The sequence below is a fragment of the Hyperolius riggenbachi genome, chromosome 4 (assembly GCF_040937935.1).
Source record: "Hyperolius riggenbachi isolate aHypRig1 chromosome 4, aHypRig1.pri, whole genome shotgun sequence".
NCBI lineage: Eukaryota > Metazoa > Chordata > Amphibia > Anura > Hyperoliidae > Hyperolius > Hyperolius riggenbachi.
In genome coordinates this window covers 449,780,429-449,806,013 of record NC_090649.1, presented here as the reverse complement: position 1 = coordinate 449,806,013, position 25,585 = coordinate 449,780,429, and the positions used below count along the sequence as shown (strand labels likewise).

The window sequence follows — 25,585 nt, the reverse complement described above, 5'->3', positions numbered from 1 at the left end:
CCAGCCCTGCAGCCATGCAACTGATATTGTTGAAAAAATAAATAAATATGGCAGCCTCTGTGTCCCTCTCCACTCGGGTTCACTTTAAATCCATCTGTTGTATGGCTCACCGGTCCAGAGTGGCGTTTTCATGTCTTCGCAACTTGTCAATAACGGGCTGGATTCCCAACATGAGGAACTCGTATCGGAGGTGTAACCGAAATTCCAGGTTGTCCTTTGAAGGGAGAAAAAAATAAAAGACTAAAGAAACTGATAAAAAAGCGACAGTTGTGTTTAATATGAAAAATGTCAGCGTTATATTTTTACACATATATGTGACAGAGGGGACAGCAGAGTACAAGTACAGGTTCCAGGCCGGCACTTAGTCTGCATGGAGTGTGCATGCTCTCACCATGGTGTTGTAGGGTTCCTGAAGATGCTCTTGTTACCCCCCAGTATTAGAGGGCCCCCAAAACTGAAAACTCTAACAGAGATACTAGTGTGAGCTCTGCAAAGAGACTGCTAAGGATCCAGTTTAAACGCCTCACCCTATCATAGAAAACTCTACATACGGTAAGTTGTCACCTCCTTGCATTTCCTCATTCATCTCCAGATATCATTCCACCTGGAAACTTCAGATATCATTTCATTCATCTCCAAATATCATTCCACCCGGAAACTTCACTCTTCCTTGGAGATCCTTTTGTACTTGGTCCCCTCCTCTCAGGCCCAGTGCACACCAAAAACCTCTAGCAGATCTGCAAAACGCTAGCGGTTTTTGAAGCAGATTTTAGAGCGATTTTAGGCATGATTAGCGAGGTTTTCTAAACATTCCGAGCGTTTTTTGGAGCGTTTTTGTGTAGCAGATAACAAATATTGTTACAGTAAAGCTGTTACTGCAGCTAATGTAACAAAAACGCCTGGAAAACAGCTCTGATCTAGCATTTTTCAGAGCAGTTTGAGCTTTTCCTATACTTTACATTGAGGCACAAATGCATCTGCAAACTGCAAAAATGCTGCAGGAGCCACGTTTGCGGTTTGCTAAAAACCTCAAATCTCTGACGTGCACCATCCCATTGAGATACATTAGCCAAGCGTTTTCACAGACGGAAGCAGTTTGCGGAACGCTTCAAAAACCGCTCGCTGTGCACCAGGCCTTACTTCTGCATCCAGGACTTCTCACAAGCATCGCCTTTCCTTTGGAATGCTCTCCCCTAGCCAGTCTGTCATGCTCTGAGCCTGGAACCTTTCATACCTACTCTCAAAAAACACCTGTTCAGACAAGCCTTTTATTTGCTATAGGTAGCATTGGAGGTTCACTGCCTAATCCGCTAACCCCTGTGTCTCCTCCCCTAATGTCTCCACCCCACTACTCTTTAGATTGTAAGCAAATAGTAGAAAGAGTCCGCTCAACCTTTGATACCTGGAACAAGGTGCTGGATATTGGAAGGCAAAACGGAAACAGAGGAAAATGTCCGCACTCTCACAGGTATAGTCCAAGGGTCTTTATTCACACCAATTCGCACATACAGGGATGGCTGACATGTTTCGGATGTAATCCTTACTCATAGCCTAGACACTGACATCTTAGTGGACCATATATACTGGCAGGACCGCCCCGGAGGGCGTGTACTGACACTGCAACAAACTCAAATTAAAGGCACAAGCCTAAAATCCATTAGAGTATATCCACTATGCGTTTAAAAAGATAACATGAAATACAGTAACACATTTAGAAAATACAAAAATACAAAACTGTTAATACGATATCAGTATACAAAGTTAATATCCCACCTGGCATTTAAGCCAGACGGCTCCCTAGTGCCGATCTGTAAAATCCAAAATGCTTCCCTTATTCGTAGTCTTTTATATAAATCCCCTCGTCTAGGGGAAACCATAACCCTCTCTATCCCCTGAAACGTAAAACCCCTCATAACACCATCATGTTTCTCTCTGAAATGCCTCGCCACATTGCTGATATTATCCGTCTTCCATGAGGCCCCATTATAATGCTCGGAAATCCTTTGTCTTAAACAACGCGTAGTGCAACCCACATACTGTAGGTTGCAAAGTGTGCATGAGACCACATAGATGACGGATTTCGTATTACAGTTGATATACTGTCGCAAAGGAAAAGTTTTATGATTAGCAAATGACGAGACAGTACGTGAGGAGTGATGGTGAATGCAAAAGTTACAGGTAGAGAAGCCACACTTATAAGACCCAACAGTGGACAACCAGGTGGGTCGCACTGGAGCAATAGAGGACTGGAAAAGACTGGGGGAAAGGGTGGAACCCAAAGAGGGAGCCTTTTTTTTTTTGCTTATAAAAAGGCTCCCTCTTTGGGTTCCACCCTTTCCCCCAGTCTTTTCCAGTCCTCTATTGCTCCAGTGCGACCCACCTGGTTGTCCACTGTTGGGTCTTATAAGTGTGGCTTCTCTACCTGTAACTTTTGCATTCACCATCACTCCTCACGTACTGTCTCGTCATTTGCTAATCATAAAACTTTTCCTTTGCGACAGTATATCAACTGTAATACGAAATCCGTCATCTATGTGGTCTCATGCACACTTTGCAACCTACAGTATGTGGGTTGCACTACGCGTTGTTTAAGACAAAGGATTTCCGAGCATTATAATGGGGCCTCATGGAAGACGGATAATATCAGCAATGTGGCGAGGCATTTCAGAGAGAAACATGATGGTGTTATGAGGGGTTTTACGTTTCAGGGGATAGAGAGGGTTATGGTTTCCCCTAGACGAGGGGATTTATATAAAAGACTACGAATAAGGGAAGCATTTTGGATTTTACAGATCGGCACTAGGGAGCCGTCTGGCTTAAATGCCAGGTGGGATATTAACTTTGTATACTGATATCGTATTAACAGTTTTGTATTTTTGTATTTTCTAAATGTGTTACTGTATTTCATGTTATCTTTTTAAACGCATAGTGGATATACTCTAATGGATTTTAGGCTTGTGCCTTTAATTTGAGTTTGTTGCAGTGTCAGTACACGCCCTCCGGGGCGGTCCTGCCAGTATATATGGTCCACTAAGATGTCAGTGTCTAGGCTATGAGTAAGGATTACATCCGAAACATGTCAGCCATCCCTGTATGTGCGAATTGGTGTGAATAAAGACCCTTGGACTATACCTGTGAGAGTGCGGACATTTTCCTCTTTAGATTGTAAGCTCGCAAGGGCAGAGACCACCTCCTACCTAGTGTTTCTTACTATTTGTTTTGTACTACATACAGTGCTATGGAAGATGTTTGCAGAGTGTAAGCTCTGATTCATGGTCAGGTCTCTCTAATTAAAAACAACAGACTTTTATGTTCTGCCTTCTATCTCTCCTGATGTGACACATTGACAAAGCTTCAGCTCATGCCTAGGCACATACAGGAAGGAATAGATTGCCAAGAAAGATTTTTTTCTTCATTACAAAAAAAACTTACCGTAGGTTATGCAGATCTGGCTTTATTTTAATAGTACATGAAATGTGATATTAGAGACAAGACCACATCAATCTTAATGTGTCATATCCACATAGATTCCATAAACATAAAAAATGATCATACATTATTGGCTTGTTTGGTGATAAAACTGTCATATTCATGCTAAGAATATAGCATAAAGTTATAAGAAATAAAGTTATCATGGAATTTATTGGCTGTGTGATTTTTAACTTGGTTTTGGCAGAGATCCGCTCCCACCAGAGCAGATAACGGACATGGTACATAGTTCTGGAACCAGCCTATGCGGTATGCAGAGGTCACAGTTCATCGCTTACACCATGTGTTCATATTGAGACCTTGTTAAACATTACACAATGCAGAGATCCAACTTCTCCACTAATCAGTGATCACCCCCATAAATCCTGTCATATCCCCTCAACCAGATATAAATCTATCTAAACGAATGACTTAAGCTGGCCACACATCACTTGATGTATGACCACATCAACCATTAGATAGATCCCTCTCTGATTGAATCTGATCAGAGGGAGATCTATTGCGAAAACTGCACACTGCCCAGTGATTTGCAATAGTTCTTAGCATGAAATCTATTACAAATCATCCTGCCTGTCTCCCCCGGGCCAGTGCTCAGTGTTTTAAAGGATACCCGAGCTGAGGGATATGGAGGCTGCCATATTTATTTCCTTTTAAACAATACCAGTTGCCTGGCAGTCCTCCTGAACCTGATTCTCAAATACTGTTACCCATAAACCCTGAACAGGCATGCAGCAGATCAGGTACTCTGACTCAGCTGACTCAGGTTTTCCTGGATTAGCCATATGCTTGTTCCTGGGTTTTGACTCAGACACTACTTATGCTAGAAGATCAACAGGGTTGCCAGGCAACTAGTATTATTTAAAAGGAAATAAATATGGCAGCCTCCATATACCTCTCACCTCGGGTATACTCTAAAGTTTCACCTGTACAAATGCAACATTTGTTTGAAGGGATGTCACACATGTGCCAGTGTCACGTGGTACAGGTGGCGGACACCGGAGGAAGGCAGGAGTCGCGCCGGGGGAGAGGTGAGACTTTAAAGAGACTTCGGCCAGTACTGAAAAGTACTTAAAGATGCATACCATTCTGTAGCTTGTGCTCTTCTCTTTCATTTGATGCCTAAATCAACGTTTTTGTTCGATTTCAATTTAAAAATTGCGGCTGCCATCTTGGCTATGTTATAACTTCCGGATCACCCCTGTCTTCTCTGTTAGAGAAGTGCATCACTGAATGAAGCAGGAAGAGGAAGTGGCACGCATGGCCACTGCAAGAGACTTCTCCAGAGGGGTCATAGCACGACTTTGTTGGAAGTCGTCTGGCTTAAAGGCATGCTCATGAGAGGTGCTCGGAGTCCCTTTAAAAACACAGCACATGGGCATGGGGGGAGACACTTTAGGCTCAGTTCACACTAGCACAGATGGAAAACTGATCCGTGTAAAAACTGGTCCATGGCACAGATCAGGTTTAACAGCCATTTATTTTGGGTGCCTCCATCCTACTCTTCCTTCTGTCTTGATACTTTGACAAAGAGGGCCCTGCGAGGTCCTGAACTGATCATCGGTTGAGATAGGTCACCTGTGTACATTGGTACAATAAATGAATTGATCCTGAATCTAGTGTGTGAAAGCTCATCATTACCTCTTGGACAACAACAACAACCTCACAGATGTTTTATACTTCAGTCCATGCTACCAAAACAGGTGTTCTCTATTTTCTTTGTGACTGTTGGAGGCATTTTACCTCACATCATGCTCCTGATGACCCGACTAATAGGAAAGGATTAAACAGAAATGTTCCCAGCTGGAGTTGAGAAGACAGTAATAATTTATAAGAGGTTCCAACCTTTCCCTTTTCTATCCAATACGAAAATATAACATGTTGGCTGAGCTTCCACTGCAAGATACATACTGAAGTAGAGCCGAATGATGGGACCACCATTTCAGGGCCAAAACATTAAATATCTCCAAACCTGATTTGATTATGTTTTGAGATAACCATGCGAAATGCAAAACGCACAAAACACGCATTACAAAATCGCAAACGCACCTGCATAAAACGCTACTTTTTCACGCTATGTCATATGTGAACCCAGCCTTACCCTGACAGGATTCCTATTTCAATCAGCATCTGTAAAACAACAGGTTCTCTTCAAACGTCAAATCTGCCTTTCCACTGTGCCAGCTGCGGCGTGTTATAACGCATCAATAATCAACCTCAGCATCACTAATCATATATGCATGCTGTTATCAGCGGATACCCCATCCTAAAGCTATAAGACCACTGAGAAGCTGAAATCTTAATACCGGTTTCAGATGTTAAATATGAGGAAAAGATGGAAACACCTGTTTTGATATAGAGAAAATAGTCATGTCACTATTCTCCTACACTCTAGACCAGGCATGGGCAAACTTGGCACTCCAGCTGTTGAGGAACTACAAGTCCCACAATGCATTGCAGGAGTCTGACAGCCACAGTCATGACTCATAAAGGCAAATGCATTGTGGGATTTGTAGTTCCTTAACAGCTGGAGGGCCAAGTTTGCCCATGCCTGCTCTAGACTCTAGACTGACTTTTATCAATAGGTACTGTGGCAGTCCAAGACACCCCCACCTCTCATGTCCTGCAGGGTTGAATCAGCGTCTATCACCTGACTCATTGTCCAGCAAACTAGCAAGTTTTGGGATGTTAGCAGTTTCTCGTAGTGAAGGTTTTATTTCCAGCTCTTCCAACTTTATAACATTTAGCATCTATAAAGACACTCCGATAAGAAGGAATCTCAGCAAAATGAAGTCAGTGAAATATCTGAATTTCATTACAAGTACACCTAATCTGAGAGGGATATGGACACGGACATATTTATTTTCTTTTAAACAATGCACATTGCCTGGCTGTCCTGCTGATGCTCTGCCTCTCATACTTTTAGCCATAGCCCCTGAACAAGCATGCAGATCAGATGTTTCTGACTGAAGTCTGACTGGATTAGCTCCAGGCTTGTTTTAGGTGTGTAATTCAGACATTACTGATGCATGAAAGACCAGCAGGGTAGCCAGGCAACTGGTATTGTTTAAAAGGAAATACATATGTCAGCCACCCTATCCTTCTCAGTTCAGGTGTCCTTTAAGCATGACAGCCAGTCAGCAGCTAAAAAGTAATCGATCAATCTATAATCTCACTGCAGAGTAAAGTTTTGCAACCACAACTGAAGTGAGAGGAATATGGAGGCTCAAAACATTAAAAAAAGGGCGCATGCGGCAAGTGGACTATTTGGGCGCCGTCACAGGCAAATTGCGTGAGTAACTGCAAGGGCACAGGACAGCTAAAGGGGGCTGGTAGAAGCCCCAGGCAAGTAAAACTGATTTTTTATTCCTGACTTAAGTGTCCCTTTAAGGGTTAGGCATTGGCGGGGGGTTCTGTGTGAGAGTAGGCTTAGTTTTTTGGCCATAGTAAAATATCGGTATTTTATTTAATACAGCCTCCATATACTTCTCATTTCAGTTGTCCTTTAAATTCTCACAAAGCTGGGTCACAGTAACTGGTGTCCACTGGAGCAGAGCTCTGCAAGAAAATCATGTTACTTGCTGTCTTCTAACCTCACAATGATCTCCAAGGTGTTCCTCACGAAAAGTCATCCCAGACCACATGATGGCCACCGAGAGCTAATTGAAAGTGTCTACAAGATGAATGCTGGAGAAGTAGAGAATCGTTGAAGACGGTAATGATAATTAGGTAATTAGGTGTTGTTCTCCTCAAAATAAAACTAAGAGGGCCTGGCTGATGATCTCCAGATGATTGCTTTAGTCCCTCAATAAAGTATGGAGACAAAGTTTCTCCTGACCTAAATCCATTACCTCGCGATCATCTAACCATTAAATTGCTCTGGGTTGCATTTTCTAAACTCTTCTGGACTTCCCGAGATGGAAACAATCTACAGCAGGTCTGCCATGCATCACACGTGTGAGACGTTTACTGGAAATGAGATCATGTCACAAAGCATTAATATATATTTTGTGCTACCAGCTGGGCCGCTCATTTCAGCACTAACTATAAGCGACTGGCAGAAATGGCCTTTTAAAGGAAGGAGAGAGGAGCAGCCAGTCCACTCTAAAGAAGCTGTTTAACAAGAGGTAAATCAAAGATGACTCTTCACTTTGAAAAGAGGAGAATGGGCGATGGGATTGTTATGAAGTGTGCGCAGGGCCGCCCGGTGACACAGAACAGAGCGGCCCTGCGCGTACGACACAGGCGGAAGATGGAAATAAAAAAGAGAGCGCATTAAATAATACAGTCGGTCATACATTTCACGGAAGCACAAAATGCCATTGGCTCTCCTCTTATTTGGCTGAGAATCAAACATTTATTGCCTTGAAGGGAAATTCAGAAAACAAACCCTTCCACTCCACTCAGCTCTATATGTTTCGATATGGGGGGGGGGGGGGGGGGGTTCTTCGGTGATTCTTGTAGGGACCAAGAATACCTAGACGAGAAGTAGCGAGAGATTGGGAGCCCAATAAATCAGTATGGACAGGTAATGGCCCATACTCACGGGCTACAATTGCCGCTAGTCGCTAGCACACGGGAGCGTGTGCGCAACAGACCGGCGACAGCTTTTCGCCAGGTCCCTCCACATACACACTGCGGAAAAGGGATTGGTGGTGCGACGGAAGCTGTCGCCGACGTTCCACCCCCCCCCCCCCCCCCCGCCGGAAGCTCCGTGTGATTCCTATAGGTTGCTGTCACTAGTCCGCATACACACGCGGACTAGCGACAGTTGCGGCGAAGTTGCGGCGGCAACTGTCGCCAGGGGATTAACCGCGCCAATCGCCTGGCGACAGCAGCGACGAGCGACGGTTCGGGGTGCGCACGCCATACTCACGGGCGACCTGTCGCTGCAACACGCGCATGCCACGTGGTTGCGGCGACAATTGTAGCCCGTGAGTATGGGCCATTAGGGAGGACAAATGTATATAGATATACAGTATATATACTCACAAAGGTGGGTTGCAGTTCCTTCAACCACCACATAGGTCTGCAGGGAATTAACCGTCCCTGCTCGGTACTCCAGGTCCTGCTGGATACTGGATGGTTGATCTCCTGTAGTACGCAAAGCATTGCAAAGCAAATCTGTGGCAGCCAGGAGGATGCCGGAAGCCTTAGCATGATCCAAAAGAGACATACATGGCATTTCGCCGCATGGTCTTTCTGGCGCAGTGTGAGTTAAATGACGGCTCCCCCTGCTGCAGCACAGATTCCAGACGGCATTAATTACTATTCTCACTCCCAGTTGTAGCAACTCGGAGAGAGAAATAATTTGGGGTCCAGAATCGCCAGATCCCCGAATTACCCTTGCGTGGCCATAGAAATAATAATAATAATATGTCTAGGACGGTGCCCAGGTCAGGCGCATCGCAGTGCAGTGTGCGCCAAAACGACCTGCTTCGCAAAGGAGGTCTGACTGGTAATGGGTAGGATGGAGATGCCCAATGTGTGTTTTATTTTAGTGTTTTCTTCAGAAGATATAGACACCAGTTCAACTGGAAAAATGTTTGTTCAAAAAGCAATCTGACAACACGTTTCACGGGCCACGGCCTGCTTCCTCAGGTCAATTCAAAATGCCTTGATAGCATAGGGGATAGAGTGTAGGAACAGCACACATTGGGCGCCTCCATCCTACCCATTAGGATGGAGGCGCCCAATGTGTGCTGGGGCCAGCTGCAATTAAATCTATCTCCTGAGTTTTCTCCTAGGAGATAATTTTTCATATTTGATTTAAAGTAACTTTTCAGCACTCTGCAATAGAGAAAGTACCAAAAAGTAAGCAAAATAGTTCTGTCAAAATTATTCAGAATATTTTTCGTGCTTGTCGGAGGTTTAAAAGGAATTTTATGCAAAGGTTTTAAAATATCACCTAGGAGAAAAAGTGAATTGCATATGGCCCTATTTCAGCTTGTTTATCTTATTTTTGAAGTAAACCCGAGGCAAAACTTGGCCAAAAAAAAATAAAAAGATACTTACCTAGGTTAAGGGAAGCCTCTGGATCCTCCAGAGGCGTCCTGTGTCCTCTTAAGCCATACCACCGCAGCCTGGGACCTTTGTGAAGATCACTACCATAGCAACCGCGCTCTTCGTCATGCACAAGCGTGGCTGTGCTACAACAGCACAAGCCACCAATCTGACAAACTCTTGTCAGGTTTCTTTTGGGCTTCCAAGCATGGCAACTGTGGCAGCCAGGAGGATGCCGGAAGCCTTAGCATAGCATGATCCAGAAGCTTCCCTCTGGATCATGCTTTTTATTTAAATTAGGTTTGCCTTGGGTACATATATATATATATATATATATATATATATATATATATATATATATATATATATATATATATATATATATATAACACAACCCATCCAGAAACTGATAGATGGAAAGTCACGGCATGCTGCTGCTTACCCACTCTGAGAGTACAGAGTAACAAGGGCTCCTGCTTTGTGCAACATCATGGGAGGAGGGGAGGAAGGATGTGTATGATAATAGGAAGTAGAGAGTATGGGGAGGGGGTGCGCTGGATGGGAGTAAGGAGAGTAGAAGAGGGACGCAGAATGGAAGGAAGATGTGGGATGGGGATAGTGGGTGACGTGGGATGGAGGGAGGGGCATGTGGGATGGTAGGTGACGTGGGATGGAGGGAGGGGCATGTGGGATGGAGGGAGGGGCATGTGGGGTAGGGTAGATGGGGCATAAGGGGAAGGTGTGCTGAGGGCTGGGAAGGGAAAAACAGAAATGGAGGATGGAGGAAAATAAGGAATGTGCGATAGAGAAGGAATAGTTGAGTATGCAAGTAGGAAAGTATAGGAAAAGGGAAGGAAGGTGCAAAGGACTGTGGGAAAAAAAAAGAGGCTAGAGAAAAGCCAGGGCACACAAGACAGGAGTGTAATGATAAGGTGGCAATATCTCTATGTGGGGAGGGATGAGGGATGAGGAATACAAGAGGTGTGGGTGGGATTGAGTGCAGCACATGGGAAGAGTGGGAGCAACAGAGGAAAGCAGAGGGAGATCTGGGACATGTGGTTGGGATGGGGGAGGGCACCGAGGACATGTGGGAGGGTACATGGGACATATGTGGGAAGGCACATGGGACACATGTGGGAGGGTACAAGGCACATGTGGGTGGGATAGTGAGATCACATGGGACATGCAATTGCGCACATGGCTCATGTGAGTGGAATGGGGGAGGGTATGTGGTGAGTGTGAGTTGGTTGGAGAGGGCATATGAGACATGTGATTGGGCCCATGATACATGTGGGTGGGAAGAGGAGGGCACATGGTAAGTGTGGTTGGGATGGGATTAGGGAGGGGAGGGATTTAGGGAACAGAACTGATTAGCAAACAAATCCAGCTGTGGACAGGATAAGGATGGGAAGTTAAGGGAAGAGCTTTTAAATATGACCTGACCTGATGGACCCAGCGACAGTTGTCCCCAATGTAGCTTTCACAAGAACCTCATTGCTGTGCCCAATGTATTGTGGGAGATTTGAGAAAAGCAACAAACTCACTTCTCCGGCTCCGGCATTCAGGACGGCGTTGATAAAGGACATGACGGCGGTTTTCAGATTCACCTCATCTCGGTACCTCCCCATACTTCTGTCCAGCTCATTCAGGAGTGACTGCAATTGAAAGACACACAAAGACAATAACAACTTTAAATGCCACATGAAAAGCAACAACAAAAATAATAAACTCAAAATATTTTTTGCTTATTTTGCTCCATACATCTGGAGGAAATTGTTACTTTACCGACTGAACGTTTTTAACATGTATGTCAAGAAAGTATATTACTGTTATTTTTTTAAATTATGGGCTTGTAAATAGTGATGGACGCAAAACTAAAAAAAAATGCACCTTTATTACCAAATAAAATATTGGCGCCATACATTGTGATGGGAACATAATTTAAATGGTGTAATAACCGGGACAAATGGGCAAATAAAATACGTGGGTTTTCATTATGGTAGCATGTATTATTTTAAAGCTATAATGGCCGAAAACTGAGAAATAATTTTTTTTTTGCCATTTTTTTCTTAATATTCCTGTTAAAACGCATTTAGAAAATAATTCTTAGCAAAATGTACCACCCAAAGAAAGCCTAATTGGTGGAAGAAAAAGCAAGATAGAGATCATTTTGTTGTGATAAGTAGTGGTAGTTATTGGCGACTGAATGGGAGGAGCGCTGAAATGTGAAAAATGCTCGGATACATAAGGTGTAAATACACTGGAGGCTGAAGTGGTTAAAGTAGTAGCGGCTGCACTAGTGGAGTATTGTGGTCAAGCTATAGGACATCGCATGGCACTTCTAGGATTACACCTAACTTAAGAATGCACACTACACTGTCACCCTATTTCGCACTACTTGTGCGCACTACTTTTAGTGTTGGCAATAAAAAAAATGACTGTGGGGTTTCAGGAATAAGAATCAGGATACATCACTATCAGGATGGTTAATGAGATTATTATTATTTACATAGTGCAAAAAAATATTGGGGAGAACAGATACATGAGGCATTCAAAAGTCCACAATCAGAACATCTAGCAATACAAATGCATACATAGCTGATGTGTAGCTTGAGACATCACTAAAACTGGTACATGTTCCTATAAATTACAGCAGAATAAGAAACACTAGGAGGAGATCCCTGCCCTTGCGAGGTTACAGTCTAGGGCAGGGGTCTCAAACTCGCGGCCCGCGGGCCATTTGCGGCCCTCAATACAATATTTTGTGGCCCGCGCCGGCAAAAGCTTCCTTATAGTTCGCTTCAGTGCTCCCAAGTAATCCGCCGCATCCCCGCCGCTAAACGAGGGCTGCAAGGCCCCCAAATCGCCCGGAGGGCAATCCGCCGGCATTTCCTGGAAGGGGCAGAGCTTTCAGCTTCAGCTCTGTTGGGGGACTTGGCGGTAGCTGCTGATTGTGAAATCCCTTATGCGGCCCAGCCTCATCCGGACTTTGCCTCCTGCAGCCCCCAGGTAAATTGAGTTTGAGACCCCTGGTCTAGGGGGTAGTGGGTTGGAGACATTAGGGAAGGAAATACAGGAGTTAGCGGATGAGGCAGAGTCTCCAATGCAGTCTATAGCAAGTTATAGGCTTGTCTGAGCAGGTATGTTTTGAGAGTGTTTTGAGGCTAAGTTCACAGTACACACGTTGCATCACGTCACAGTATTCTCCCCGCTACAGCTTGTCGCGAGTGCAATGTAGGTCTATGGAGACTTACACATTATTGTGATGCGAAGCGGTGCGACGGAAGCAGAGAAATCAGCACAAGCCAGATGCAAACTCTGCAGTGAGTAGCTGCATGATCCATACCTACTGCATGTATTATGCAACAATGCAAGTTTATGGTGACGCATGGTGAAGTGGTAACTTTAAATTCACTCTGTTTGCCAGCAAATACATACCTAATGTCAGCAGCAGAGGCTTCCTCATCTTGCTCTGTGATTACACAGCGCATCATGTGACTAGTTACGTGACGCGTCATGTAGTAGTCACATGACGTGGAAGAAGACGGATGCCTCTACCGCTGACCTTTAGGTATTTATAAGAGGCCCGGTTCACGCTCACTCACCACCCACCCGGCTGCTGCACCCTCCAATCAGGTTCGCGTCTCCAGATCCCCCCATCCCCCGTGGAATAGTCTGTTTCTTCACTAGGGTGAAGAAACGTTCCGTTTTCCATTGCCCCAAATGGAACAGCATTTTTTGTCCCGTTCCGTTCCGCTGGGCAGAACGGTCCAGAAAAGTAGGGCCTGCCGCAATTTTTAGGTCCCGGGAACGGAACGTACAGAACGTATCCATACCAACTGACGCATATGGATGGTCCATAGATAACATTGGATCCTTTCACATCCATTCCGTTTGTACAGTATACATTCTGGTTACGTTCCGTAAAAACCGCAGATGTGAACCAGGCTTTTCAGTTCTGCTGTAGTCTGGAGGTTCACTTTAATGAGGACATTTATGTAGGTGACAGCATATGTAGACCTGTATATGATTTGAATTGGATCCTTTGGGTGAAAGATAGCCGATGGAGAGATTGGCAGAGACTTACCAGCTCATGCAGATTCTATGCTAATTTTATGCAGCTACAGCATTTGATTGGTCCATTTCCAAACAGTATAACCTTGCCTAAAATTAATATAAAATTTACATCAAGTTGGAATTAGCATCTCATAACCATCCCTAATGTCCTGCTGATACTTGTAGTCCTCCAGCAGTCCTCCAGCAGTAGCAGATTGGTGCGTAGAGCAGAGTTCACAGAGAGGTCAGATCGGAGGAACAGCGAGCAGCGCTGGATCAATGTTATCATGACATTACGCAGTGACTCCATCCATGAGGACCGCTAATACGGATAAAAGGCCCAGATCATCATTATACAATTACTGCGCTATCTTTAGATCCTGCGCTTGTCAGACGTCCGTAAAACGGGAAATTAACTGAGGTCTGCCTGTTTCTCATCAGATCGCTCAATCTTCATTACAAAGACAAATAAGGACAATTTAAAGGAGAACCCTGGGTGGCATTCCAAACAGGAATTGGCGTCCTGCTGATCTATGGCTGCAGTAATGTCTGAAAAACACCAGAACCAAGCATGCAGATAATCATGTCAGATCTGACAAGAATGTCAGAAACGCCTGATATGCTGCATGCTTGTTTAGGGGCTATCGCTAAAACTATTCGAGGCAGAGGAAAAGCAGGACAATCAGGCAACTGGTATTGCTTAACCACCTTAGCGGTATGGACGAGCTCAGCTCGTCCATTACCGCCAGAGGGTGCCGCTCAGGCCCTGCTGGGCCGATTCGGATGAAATAAAAAGCAGCACACGAAGCCGGCACTTTGCCAGCCGCGTGTGCTGCCTGATCGCCGCCGCTCTGCGGCGATCCGCCGCGAGCAGCGTCGAAAGAGGGTCCCCCCAGCCGCCTGAGCCCTGCGCAGCCGGAACATGGCGACGAGGAAAGCCAAACAAGGAAGGCTGCTCATTGCAGCCTTCCTTGTTACTTATGCTTGCCGGAGGCGATCGGAAGAACGCCTCCAGAGCGCCCTCTAGTGGGCTTTCATGCAGCCAACTTTCAGTTGGCTGCATGAAATAGTTTTTTTTTAATTAAAAAAAAACCCTCCCGCAGCCGCCCTGGCGATCTCAATAGAACGCCAGGGTGGTTAAAGTGAATGGGAACCGCATATTTTAAAAAATGAAGCAAATACTTACCTAAGGAGAGGGAAGGCTCTGGGTTGTATAGAGCCTTCCGTCTCCTCTCTCGGTGCCCTCTATCCTGTGCTGGCTCCCCCCCCCCCCCCCCCGTTTCAATCCCCCGCCGAAAGGGTATTTGGAAGTCTTCGGTAGCCGTGTCCTCCCGAAGATGTGCGGCTCCATACTGCACACACGTGAGCGTGCAAGAGAGCGTGCTTGTGCAGGCGCAGTACAGGGCTGCCCTTCTTCAGGAGCACTCGGGCTCCCTGAAGACTTCTGAAGCCTCCTTCGGCCGGGTAAAGCAGTATTTGACTAATTTAGTCAAATACTGCTACCAGGCCAGCCAGCACCGGAACGACAGTCACGGGACCAGGAGAGGAGGCGGAAGGCTCTGTACGACTTAAAACCTTTCCTCTCCTTGGGTAAGTATCTGTCTCATTTTTTAAAATGCGGTTCCCATTCACTTTAAAGGTACACTGAGCAGAACTGTAAATAAAAACTTTCACTTACCTGGGGCTTCCTCCAGCCCACCGTAGGCTGCAAGATCCCCCGGTGTCCTCCTGGCTCTTCTGCAGGTCCCGCTGGTGGCTCCTTTACCAGCGACACCCGGGTCGGGTGTCGGGCCGGCACTTCCTGGATTTGAATGCTTGGCGGCTGCTCCGCATCATCACGCCGACCACTACGCATCATCAAGGCGGCCAGCGTGACAGTACTGCGCATGCGCGGTTCAGAGTTAGAAAACTGTGCATGTGCAGTACTGTTACGCCAGCCGCCATGATGACGCATAGCAGTCGGTGTGATTACGCGTATCAGCCGACGTGATGATGCCAAGCATTCAAATCCAGGAAGTGCCGGCCTGACGCTCGGCCCGGGTGTCGAAGGTAACGAAGCCACCAGCGGGACTCGCAGAAGAGCCAGGAGGACGCTGGGGGACCTCGTGGCCTACAGTGGGCTGGAGGAAGCCCCAGGTTAGTGAAAGTTTTGATTTACAGTTCTGCCCAGGGTCCCTTTAACATTTTCTCCTGAGTTTTCTCCTAGGTGACATGTCCACGCCTTGTCAATGAAAAACGTTTTAAACCATCAGCAAACAAGAAAATACTCTAAATAATGTTGACAGCACTTTTCCACCTACTCTTTGGCATTTTTTTCTATTGTAGAGTTCAGAAAAGTTATTTTAAAGAGAAACATTACCTCAGAGGAGAAAACTGGGGGGAATAAAAAAGATATGGGCCTAGGACTGCTGCAAAGCCAATCATAGGGTGTATGTAAGCAAAATATCAGCAAGATGCAGCACATACAAACATAGGCTTCATCGTGCAGCTGGATATCTCGTCCAGAAGCGAGAGCCTTAGTGGCTCTGTCATTCCAGACGCAGAGGAATGCCAGAGGCTCACACTGCAAATCAAACACACATGCCTGTATCAGCTCCATACATACTCATACCTCCTTATTTATTATGTTATTTACAAGGATCTGGATTTCATGTGAACTGAATGGTGACCTGCTGATAGAGAGAACCATGTATGTTAAAGTAGAACTCTGCAAAGTGAAGCTCTATCCAGCACTGGATGAGTATAACCATCTTAAAGGGAAGGTTCAGGGAGGGAGGTAAAAAAATAAAAATAAAAATCGACTTGCCTGGGGCTTCCTCCAGCCCGTGGCAGGCAGGAGGTGCCCTCGCCGCCGCTCCGCAGGCTCCCAGTAGTCTCCGGTGGCCGACCCGACCTGGCCAGGCCGGCTGCCAGGTCGGGCTCTGCTGCGCTCCAAGGCCTGGCACTTCTGCGTCCCACGCGGGCGCACTGACGTCATCGGACGTCCGCCGGGCTGTACTGCGCAGGCGCAGAACTACTGCGCCTGCGCAGTACGGCCCGGCGGACGTCCAGTGACGTCAACGCGCCCGCGTGGGACGCAGAAGTACCAGGCCTTGAAGCGCAGCAGAGCCCGACCTGGCAGCCGGCCTGGCCAGGTCGGCCACCGGAGACTACTGGGAGCCTGCGGAGCGGCGGCAAGGGCACCTCCTGCCTGCCACGGGCTGGAGGAAGCCCCAGGTAAGTGGATTTTGATTTTTATTTTTTTACCTCCCTCCCTGAACCTTCCCTTTAATGTATACTTTTAAAGTGAACCTGAATAGAGATTTGGCGAACTTCGGTGGTTCGCGTTCGCCTAGAGCAGGCAAACTTTTGCGGAAGTTCGATTCGCCCCATAATGCTCTATTGAGCAGAACTTTGACCCTCTACATCACAGTCAGCAGGCACATTGTTGCCAGTCGGACTGCACTCACTCCTGGAGCCCCCCCCCCCTTATAAAAGGCAAGGTCCTTGTGCCATTTTACTCACTAGTCTGCCTGCACTAATTAGTTAAGGGACAGCTGCTGACAGACTCTGCTAGGGAGAGTTTAGTTAGGCTCTTATAGGCTTGTTCCCACCTCCCTCCCTCCCTCCCTCCTCCCGGAGGGAGGAGGGTCTCATCTTCCAGGGAATTGTACAATTTCAAAAGGCAGCTTATATACCTTGGCCGGGAATTGAACCCAGGTTCTTGGCTGGGAATTGAACCCAGGTCTGAGTGCTTGGTAGTCAGCTCTCTTAACCACTATACCAACACTACATGCTGAAGGCAGCCTAGCATGTACCATTATGGTACATCCTAGAGAAAAATGAGCTTGCTTAAAGATTTGTAGGCTTTTAAAAGCCAGCTTACATACCTTGGCCTGGGAATTGAACCCAGGTCTTGGCCGGGAATTGAACCCAGGTCTGAGTGCTTGGTAGTCAGCTCTCATAACCGCTATACAACCACCAACACTACATGCTGAAGGCAGCCTAGCATGTACCATTATGGTACAGCCTAGAGAAAAATGAGCTTGCTTAAAGATTTGTAGGCTTTTAAAAGTCAGCTTACATACCTTGGCCTGGGAATTGAACCCAGGTCTTGGCTGGTAATTGAACCCAGGTCTGAGTGCTTGGTAGTCAGCTCTCTTAACCGCTATACCACCACCAACACTACATGCTGAAGGCAGCCTAGCATGTACCATTATGATATATCCTAGAGAAAAATGAGCTTGCTTAAAGATTTGTAGGCTTTTAAAAGCCAGCTTACATACCTTGGCCAGGGAATTGAACCCAGGTCTTGGCCGGGAATTGAACCCAGGTCTGAGTGCTTGGTAGTCAGCTCTCTTAACCACTATACCACCACCAACACTACAGGCTGAAGGCAGCATGTTGTCAAAGCCCCACTCCTGTATTTAGAAAAAGTTGCTCACAAAAGGAGTGAAACTGGTCATCTTTGCCGAAGTGGAACCATCCCTAAACAGGAATCAACAGAGACCATTTATCATCAACACACAACACTGTTTTATCATCCTCACCCAGAGGGAAAAGTTCCTAAGTTCTCAAGGCATGCCTTAAATGCCGAAATATGAAGACACGACGATTGGGAAGGTCAAACTCTGTATCTTTTCCATAGTTTTAACATTGTCAGCTCTCGTATCAAGCAGATTCGAGCCGCAAGATCGCAAACATTTCTCTCCCCTACAAACAAAAATATCTTAGCCTAATATATAGAGTGTGTACAGGCATTCCTGCATACCTCTCTGTCACATCTCCCATCTATGTACGATGTCTATATTGGGGGTCAGTATAAAATGCCTGTTGAAATATATATATATATGATTTAGCATCCTTGGCAGCAGAAAGGAATATGTATGTAGATTCCTGTATCAAATGAGGCAATGTGGATGGAATGTCTTACAACTTTAATCCCAAACTCTGTAACATGTAAAATTTATAACAGACCAGTAAGTCCCGACATAACGTGAAATATGTATAACTCCACTAAGCACAAAATAATAATCAATTCTTATAAATTTTCTTTTTACAGGTCAACGATCATGAAAAATAGTATATGTCTCCCTCAGTAAAATGTACTTTAACTTACTTTTTCCCTATGCCCCTACCCCTTACAGTAGGTAGGGAAAATCTGACAGGTTTTGGAGTAAGTCATTTTTCCTATGCCGCTGCCACTTACAGAAGGTAGTGAAAATCTGACAGATCTGACAGGTTTTGGAGTAGCTCATCTCCTCATGTAGATCGTCAGTTATTCCTTTATTAGCAAAAGCAGTTGCTCAGTCCAACTGCCAAAATAGTGTGCAAGCATGCAGGCAGGCTCGCCAGCATCTTTGCATGGATCCTTTCCAGGGGGTGCTTTTGAAAAGATTAACATTAATCCTGAGAATTCCCCATGAGGAGATGGACAAGTCCAAAATCTGTTAGGGTTGTCAGATTTTTACCACCTACTATGAGTGACAGCAACACAGGAAAAGGGTAATTAAGGGCTTGTTCACACCTAGAGGATTTTTTTAAGCGCCGGTGATTTTGAAAACCGCCCTAAAAGCGATTGTGCATTGTTTCCCTATAAGAGTGTTCCCATATAAGCGGTTAGATTGCGATTCACTCCCCAAAGCGCTGCCTGTACCATTTTCGGGGAAATCTGCCTCAATGGAAGGTATAGGGAAATCACAAAGCGCTTGAAAAAGAACTTTGTATAGGGATTTCCCAACACTTCCATAAATAAATACATTGTATTTATTCATTTTCGGGTGAAAGAGTTCACTTCCTGACTGACATCAGGAAGTGAAAAAAAAATTGTTCTGCAAAAGCGCCTAGAAAACCGCATATAAAGCGTAGGGAAAGGCAATTTTAATAAATCGCAAAAAAAATGTTACTATGGGAGAAATTTACATTTTATATGTATGTATTTATAAATGTGTGGTTAGAGGAATGGATTTTTCAAGAGGACCATGGTGCTTGCCTCAAAGCAAAGGTTCCAGAGAATTGCATGATTTTCAAAGAAAGGAAGGCAGACTGCAGGGGTGTATCTGGGTAATATGGAATCTATGGTAAACACTGAAATTGTGCCCCCCCCACCCTGGTCAGAGCCCCATTCCCCTCTAAAAATAGTATCCTTTCTCATGTACTTGTGTTATGGTTGAAGGAAATGGCAGCGCTGCCATTTCCTTCTGCTGTACAAAACTTAAGTATACTTCAGGCTAGCTGCCTCCAGGGGTGTCAGCTTGCATTCAAATTTTAGAATTTAGATTAGTGTTAGCACATAATTTGCATCTGATTTGTATTCAAGGTGTGTATTTAGCCCCAAGGGGCTGGGCATATCTCTGGAGCTTTCACTTCACTTGCAGCCTGTGAGCGCTGCCCATTGCTTGCTGACTTGTGTTATGGTTGCCTGAGGGTTTTGTTTTAGTTTTTTTTGCTCCGGATATTGCTGAAGTTACTTTTTTGGAACCATGATTCTTATTCCCTCTCTGTTCTCTTTTCTAAGGGCCAGTTTCCACTTCGGCGATTTCGCCGGCGATTCTGCAGAGTTTCCCCGCACATGATTCGCACGGGGAAACTCTGCCATAGTGGATGGCGGGGCCGCGGCGGAATCGCTTGCGGGAGCGATTCGGCCAGTATCCCCCCGCAGAATTCGCCGCGGAGGCTGCGAATCCCATAGCCATGCATGGCACGGCTCATGGGATTCGCCTGCGATCCCACCCACTCGCTCAGTGCCGGCGTGCGTCTCGTAGCACTAGTGGAAACATGACTTCTTATTCCCTCTCTGTTCTCTTTTCTAAAACTAAGCCAAGTGCGTCCTTCATACATAAATTAAGCAGCCATGTTCCCCAGATAACACAATTAATCTGATCTGAGGTCTGTTGATGGGGAGACACGGGAGCAGGCAAGCGGCACAGCACAGGAGCAGACATGGTGCCTATGATGCTGTGGCGCCCATGGCACGAGCCATGCCTGCACCCCTCTAGATACGCCTCTGGCAGACTGTTAGATAATATGAACAAGGCACAAAACAAAGGGAGATAGCCCATGCCCTACAGATTCTATTGTCTACCATCAATTGAGTGATCCTCCAGTTCAAAAGGGAGTACAAGGAAACACTTCATCCACATCCAGGTTGACCAGAAAGCGGGGGTTGGCAAATGGTTTGTGGAGCAATGGCCCGATCGCACAGCTGCAGGGATGGCAGAAAAACGTAATTTAGTCAAAGCACAATTTCCAATATTATCATCAACTCAACCATCATGGGAAAGCTGAAAGATCTCAACCTTCGCTCACCACAGCCATCTTTTTTAAATGGGAACAGCGGGCCACAAAGATGGAGAAGCAGAATGTGACCTTTTGGTAGCATGTGATTTTCTCGGATGAGTCCACATTCGCCCAGCTTTCCTGCGGGTGGATCCCGGCCTGGCAGGTGAAACATTGCATGAAGAAACCGCCATGCATGACATGAATCCCGTACAACACATCTGGGCCATTCTTGATGGTGCCACACAAAGGTGGTGGTTAACTTTTGTAATGGTTGCCTGAGGAGAAGGCCAAAATTCCTCAGTTTAAGATCATGGAACTCAATGGTTCCATGCCTGAGCATGTGAAGTCTGCAGAAAGCTAAAGCTGGACCACTAAAATATTAATATATTGTGTTTGGTTTCTGTATTAAGTGGGCACTATGAGTAAACATGGCAGGGTGTCTAATAATGAGATGCCTCTGTACAAGTAATGTGTCCTTCTTACTCTTAATTGTCCACAACTATGAACATGACCCATCAAAGACCTCAGGAAGAGTCATTATTCTGCCCTCACGTCCATTCCAGAGCAGGAAGCCGCTCCAATCATCCACAGAGTTCAACAGAGTCCAGATGTAGATGATGGATATCGAGCTTGCCATCTCATGCTGTGGAAATGATCATCTCGTTACATTTTCCATTCTCCGTGGCTGAAGATGGCTGGTGAGCCGGATCAGATGATGCATCTCATTACCGGTGAAGGAACTTAATGAGTTTGTGATGTTTCTCATGGTGAGCTCTAGACGTTGCTCAGAACAGACAAGAGGACAGCGGAGGGTCAGTCATGGAGAGAAGTCCAATACAAGCCTCTCTCCATAATATCCAGCTTCTCACACAGAGGGGTGGTATTGGCACAGGAAGTGAGGCAGATTTACGCAATTTTTTTTTTGTATAAACAGCATAAAATGTCTACTGAGCATGCTCAAGACACACGAAAGCTAAATTTTAAGTAAAATTGTAACTTATTTTGGTTAGTGCACAAATATATTTGGCTCATGAGTTACCAACAAGCACCTCAAGCCAACCTTGCCATTGCAACATAACACCAATTCTTTGCTCACTACACTGGCTGCCCATAAAATGGAGAATGCTCTTCAAATTTGGCAGGCTAACATTCAAACTCTAGAGTCCAACTAAAAACTTTTGGAGCCAGAGCTTTGTGTCATGCTGCCACTATCCTCTGGAATGCTTTGCCAAACCTAATCAAGACAGCTCCAGCCTTGGACATGTTTGAATCAAAACTGAAAAGCCATCTGTTTAGTCTGGCATTTATGATCATATAACTTTTTCCCCTGTACACATCACTATGTACTAATCTGAAACAAGCGTAAGTGCTTTCGGTCCTCTGCGTTTATTATGCAGTCTACATGTAGTCTTCATTGCAACTTGCAAGCATCCCAATATAATCATAAATGTGTCTGCTGTAATGAATCTTAGTCAGCCTGGCTCTATTCTGGTACATTGCCAAGGAGAAGGAAGCTTGTTATCTCCCCTCCCAAATTCCTGCTCCTCACTGATTGGCTGAGGGCGGTTCAGTGTGGCATGAGACTAAGGAGGGAAATACACCTCACCCCTATGCAGAAGCTACTGAATTACGATCTATGCTGTGCTCACATGTGTTTGTAAAGCAAGCTAGATAAGACAGTGACGTTTCTAGGAGAGGAAAAAAAGAGTAAGGGAGGAAATGACATCAGGATTGGCTTCAGTCACAGGTAGTAAAGATGGAAAATGCCTAGAAGCATTTTCTCTTTATTTACTATATTAAATTCACCAAAGTGAAAATGTGGACAGTAAATTACATATGTTATGAAAGTAGAACAAGTATTTATATACTTGTATATGTATTGGTTTTTTCCCTGGGATAGTATGGCTATCCCTGCTGCTTAACCACTTCGGTACCAGCAGCCTCTGCCCCCTTAAGGACCAGAGGCTGCTGGTACAGCAAAACGCTGCTTCCTGACGAATCGCTGCAAAAATCTGCCACTCCCACCGTTCTGTCCCCGCCGCAGGCTCCTCTCTCAGCCGTCTCTATCCTGAGTGCCCGTCAGGATACGTTTTCATTGGCTCCTGACCCTGTCACTCAATGTAAGCCAATGGGATTGGCTTACAGTGATGACAGGGCCAGGAGCCAATGAAAACGGCTCCTGACCTGCACACAGTGCTCTACCGTCATAGAGACAGCAGGGTGAGCAAATTGCGGCGGGGTCAAAGCGGCGAGATCAGCGGTAACAGTGGGGATGTGTGGTTAATGGGATGTTGAACCTACGTCCAGTCAGGGCCGCAGCGCCACCTGCTGGACGTAGATTCAACCTACGTTGGCCAAGATCCGGTTAAGGGGCCAGAGCCTGCCGGTCCCCAAATAGCTACTAATCTAGTGTGGACAATAATGTGAACATTGTTGTATAAGTGATACACAGAAAAAGAAATGGAAATTAAAAAAAACAAATCTAATGGGACATCAGAGTGCACAGTTCAGCATTCTCTCACAAAATATATCATAAATGGATAAAATCCCCACATGGAAGAGAATATCAGCGCCTCTCCCCTCACATCCATTTGTGCTGGTAATAAAACGCTCTCACAGAAGCCGCTCTCAGCTACAATTAATCCGCCGTAAAAGCACAAGGTATATAAATCACTTCCAACATACACAAAGCTCTTCCAATGCAGACTTCATCGTCCAGCGAGCTCACTGCAGAGAGCCTTCCCGACTTCATAAATCTCCAGCGCTCAGCGGCGACCGCAGCCGTGCGGCAGCAACCGGGGCGGGAAACTGGTCTGAAACAAATTATTAATCGCTTATGCAGCTTAAAGAATGGATTTGTGTATGGAGAGTGCCAGCGGGGGCTGCGACTCATTTGTTTATGTGAACGCGAGAGGGAGACTTACTATTATACTATGTTATTACTTGTTTATACACAGCTTAAATGTTTCTCCCCCCTCGCTCTGCACCGAGTCAGCTTTTGTGTCAGAACGGCTTTAGGCGCCCATCAACAATACAATATTGATTGTACAATCTTAGCAAGTCCAGCGTTAGGAGGCTAAACTTTAAATGGATACTTAAGGTAGTCTGTCATACTGTACAGACGTGGTAAGATTTTTCATTTAAGACTGTATGGTCTCTTCTAGCTGCATGCTTGTTCCAGGTGTGACCTCACTGACAGCATACTTGTTCCAGGTGTGACCTCACCGACAGCATGCTTGTTCCAGGTGTGACCTCATTGACAGCATGCTTGTTCCAGGTGTGACCTCACTGACAGCATGCTTGTTCCAGTTGTGACCTCACTGACAGCATGCTTGTTCCAGGTGTGACCTCACTGACAACATGCTTGTTCCAGGTGTGACTCTACTGGCTGCATGCTTGTTCCAGGTTTGACTCAGCTAGCTGCATGCTTGTTCCAGGTGTGACTCCACTGCCTGCATGCTTATTCCAGGTGTAATTGCACTGGCTGCATGCTTATTCTGTGTCTGACTCCACTGCCTGCATGCTTATTCCAGGTGTAATTGCACTGGCTGCATGCTTATTCTGTGTCTGACTCCACTGGATGCATGCTTGTTCCAGGTGTGACTCTACTGGCTGCATGCCTGTTCCAGGTGTGACTCCGCTGGCTGCATGCTTGTTCCAGGTGTGACTCCACTGGATGCATGCTTGTTCCAGGTGTGACTCTACTGGCTGCATGCCTGTTCCAGGTGTGACTCTACTGGCTGCATGCTTATTCCAGGTGTGACTCCACTGGCTGCATGCTTGTTCCAGGTGTGACACCACTGGCTGCATGCTTGTTCCAGGTGTGACACCACTGGCTGCATGCTTGTTCCAGGTGTGACTCTGGTGGCTGCATGCTTGTTCCAGGTGTGACTCTACTGGCTGCATGCTTGTTCCAGGTTTGACTCAGCTAGCTGCATGCCTGTTCCAGGTGTGACTCCACTGGCTGCATGCTTATTCCAGGTGTAATTCCACTGGCTGCATGCTTATTCTGGGTGTGACTCCACTGGCTGCATGCTTGTTCCAGGTGTGACTCTACTGGCTGCATGCTTATTCCAGTTGTGACTCCGTTGGCTGCATGCTTGTCAGCTAGCTGCATGCTTGTTCCAGGTGTGACTCCACTGGCTGCATGCTTATTCTGGGTGTGACTCCACTGGCTGCATGCTTGTTCCAGGTGTGACTCCACTGGCTGCATGCTTATTCCAGGTGTGACTCCGCTGGCTACATTCTTGTTCCCGGTGTGACTTCGCTGGCTGCATGCTTGTTCCAAGTGTGACTCCAATTGATGCATGCTTGTTCCAGATGTGATCCCACTGGCTGCATGCTTTTTCTGGGTGTGACTCCGGTGGCTGCATGCTTGTTCCAGGTGTGACTCCACTGGCTGCATGCTTGTTCCAGGTGTGACTCCACTGGCTGCATGCTTGTCAGCTAGCTGCATGCTTGTTCCAGGTGAGATATGAGGGGATTTAGGGAAGAGAGATTTTTGAGCCTGGGAAAAAACTACAAACTAGGCAGTGTAGCAAAACCACGTTTTCTGCACTATGGTTTTTTTGTTGTTGTGCTTTTGCATGCAATTTGCATTTGTTTTTGTTTTTTTTTTTGTTCTTGGTTCATTTCACCTTTTCCTTTTTTTATGATTCTCCTTAATCTGTAGAGTAAAATACAGTTTCATATTCAAAAAAAGAAAACAAAAACAGCAAAAATGCATTCCTCTGCATCTCCATTCAGATACATTATGTGCGGTGTACATGCGTTTTTGAAA

The 25,585-nt window shown here is 45.8% G+C and overlaps 1 protein-coding gene across 6 annotated transcripts in view; it reads right to left on the bottom strand.

Annotated features, from left to right (window-relative positions):
• DAAM2 (dishevelled associated activator of morphogenesis 2) overlaps positions 1-25,585 on the bottom strand; it is a 290,157-nt gene that overhangs the window by 99,484 nt on the left and 165,088 nt on the right. For all 6 annotated transcript variants that reach the window (XM_068232717.1, XM_068232719.1, XM_068232718.1 and 3 more), the window contains 2 exons: positions 11,034-11,144; positions 111-214 (listed from right to left, as the gene is read on the bottom strand). In XM_068232717.1, the coding sequence (XP_068088818.1) occupies positions 111-214; positions 11,034-11,144 (215 nt within the window). The remainder of the gene's footprint in view (positions 1-110; positions 215-11,033; positions 11,145-25,585) is intronic.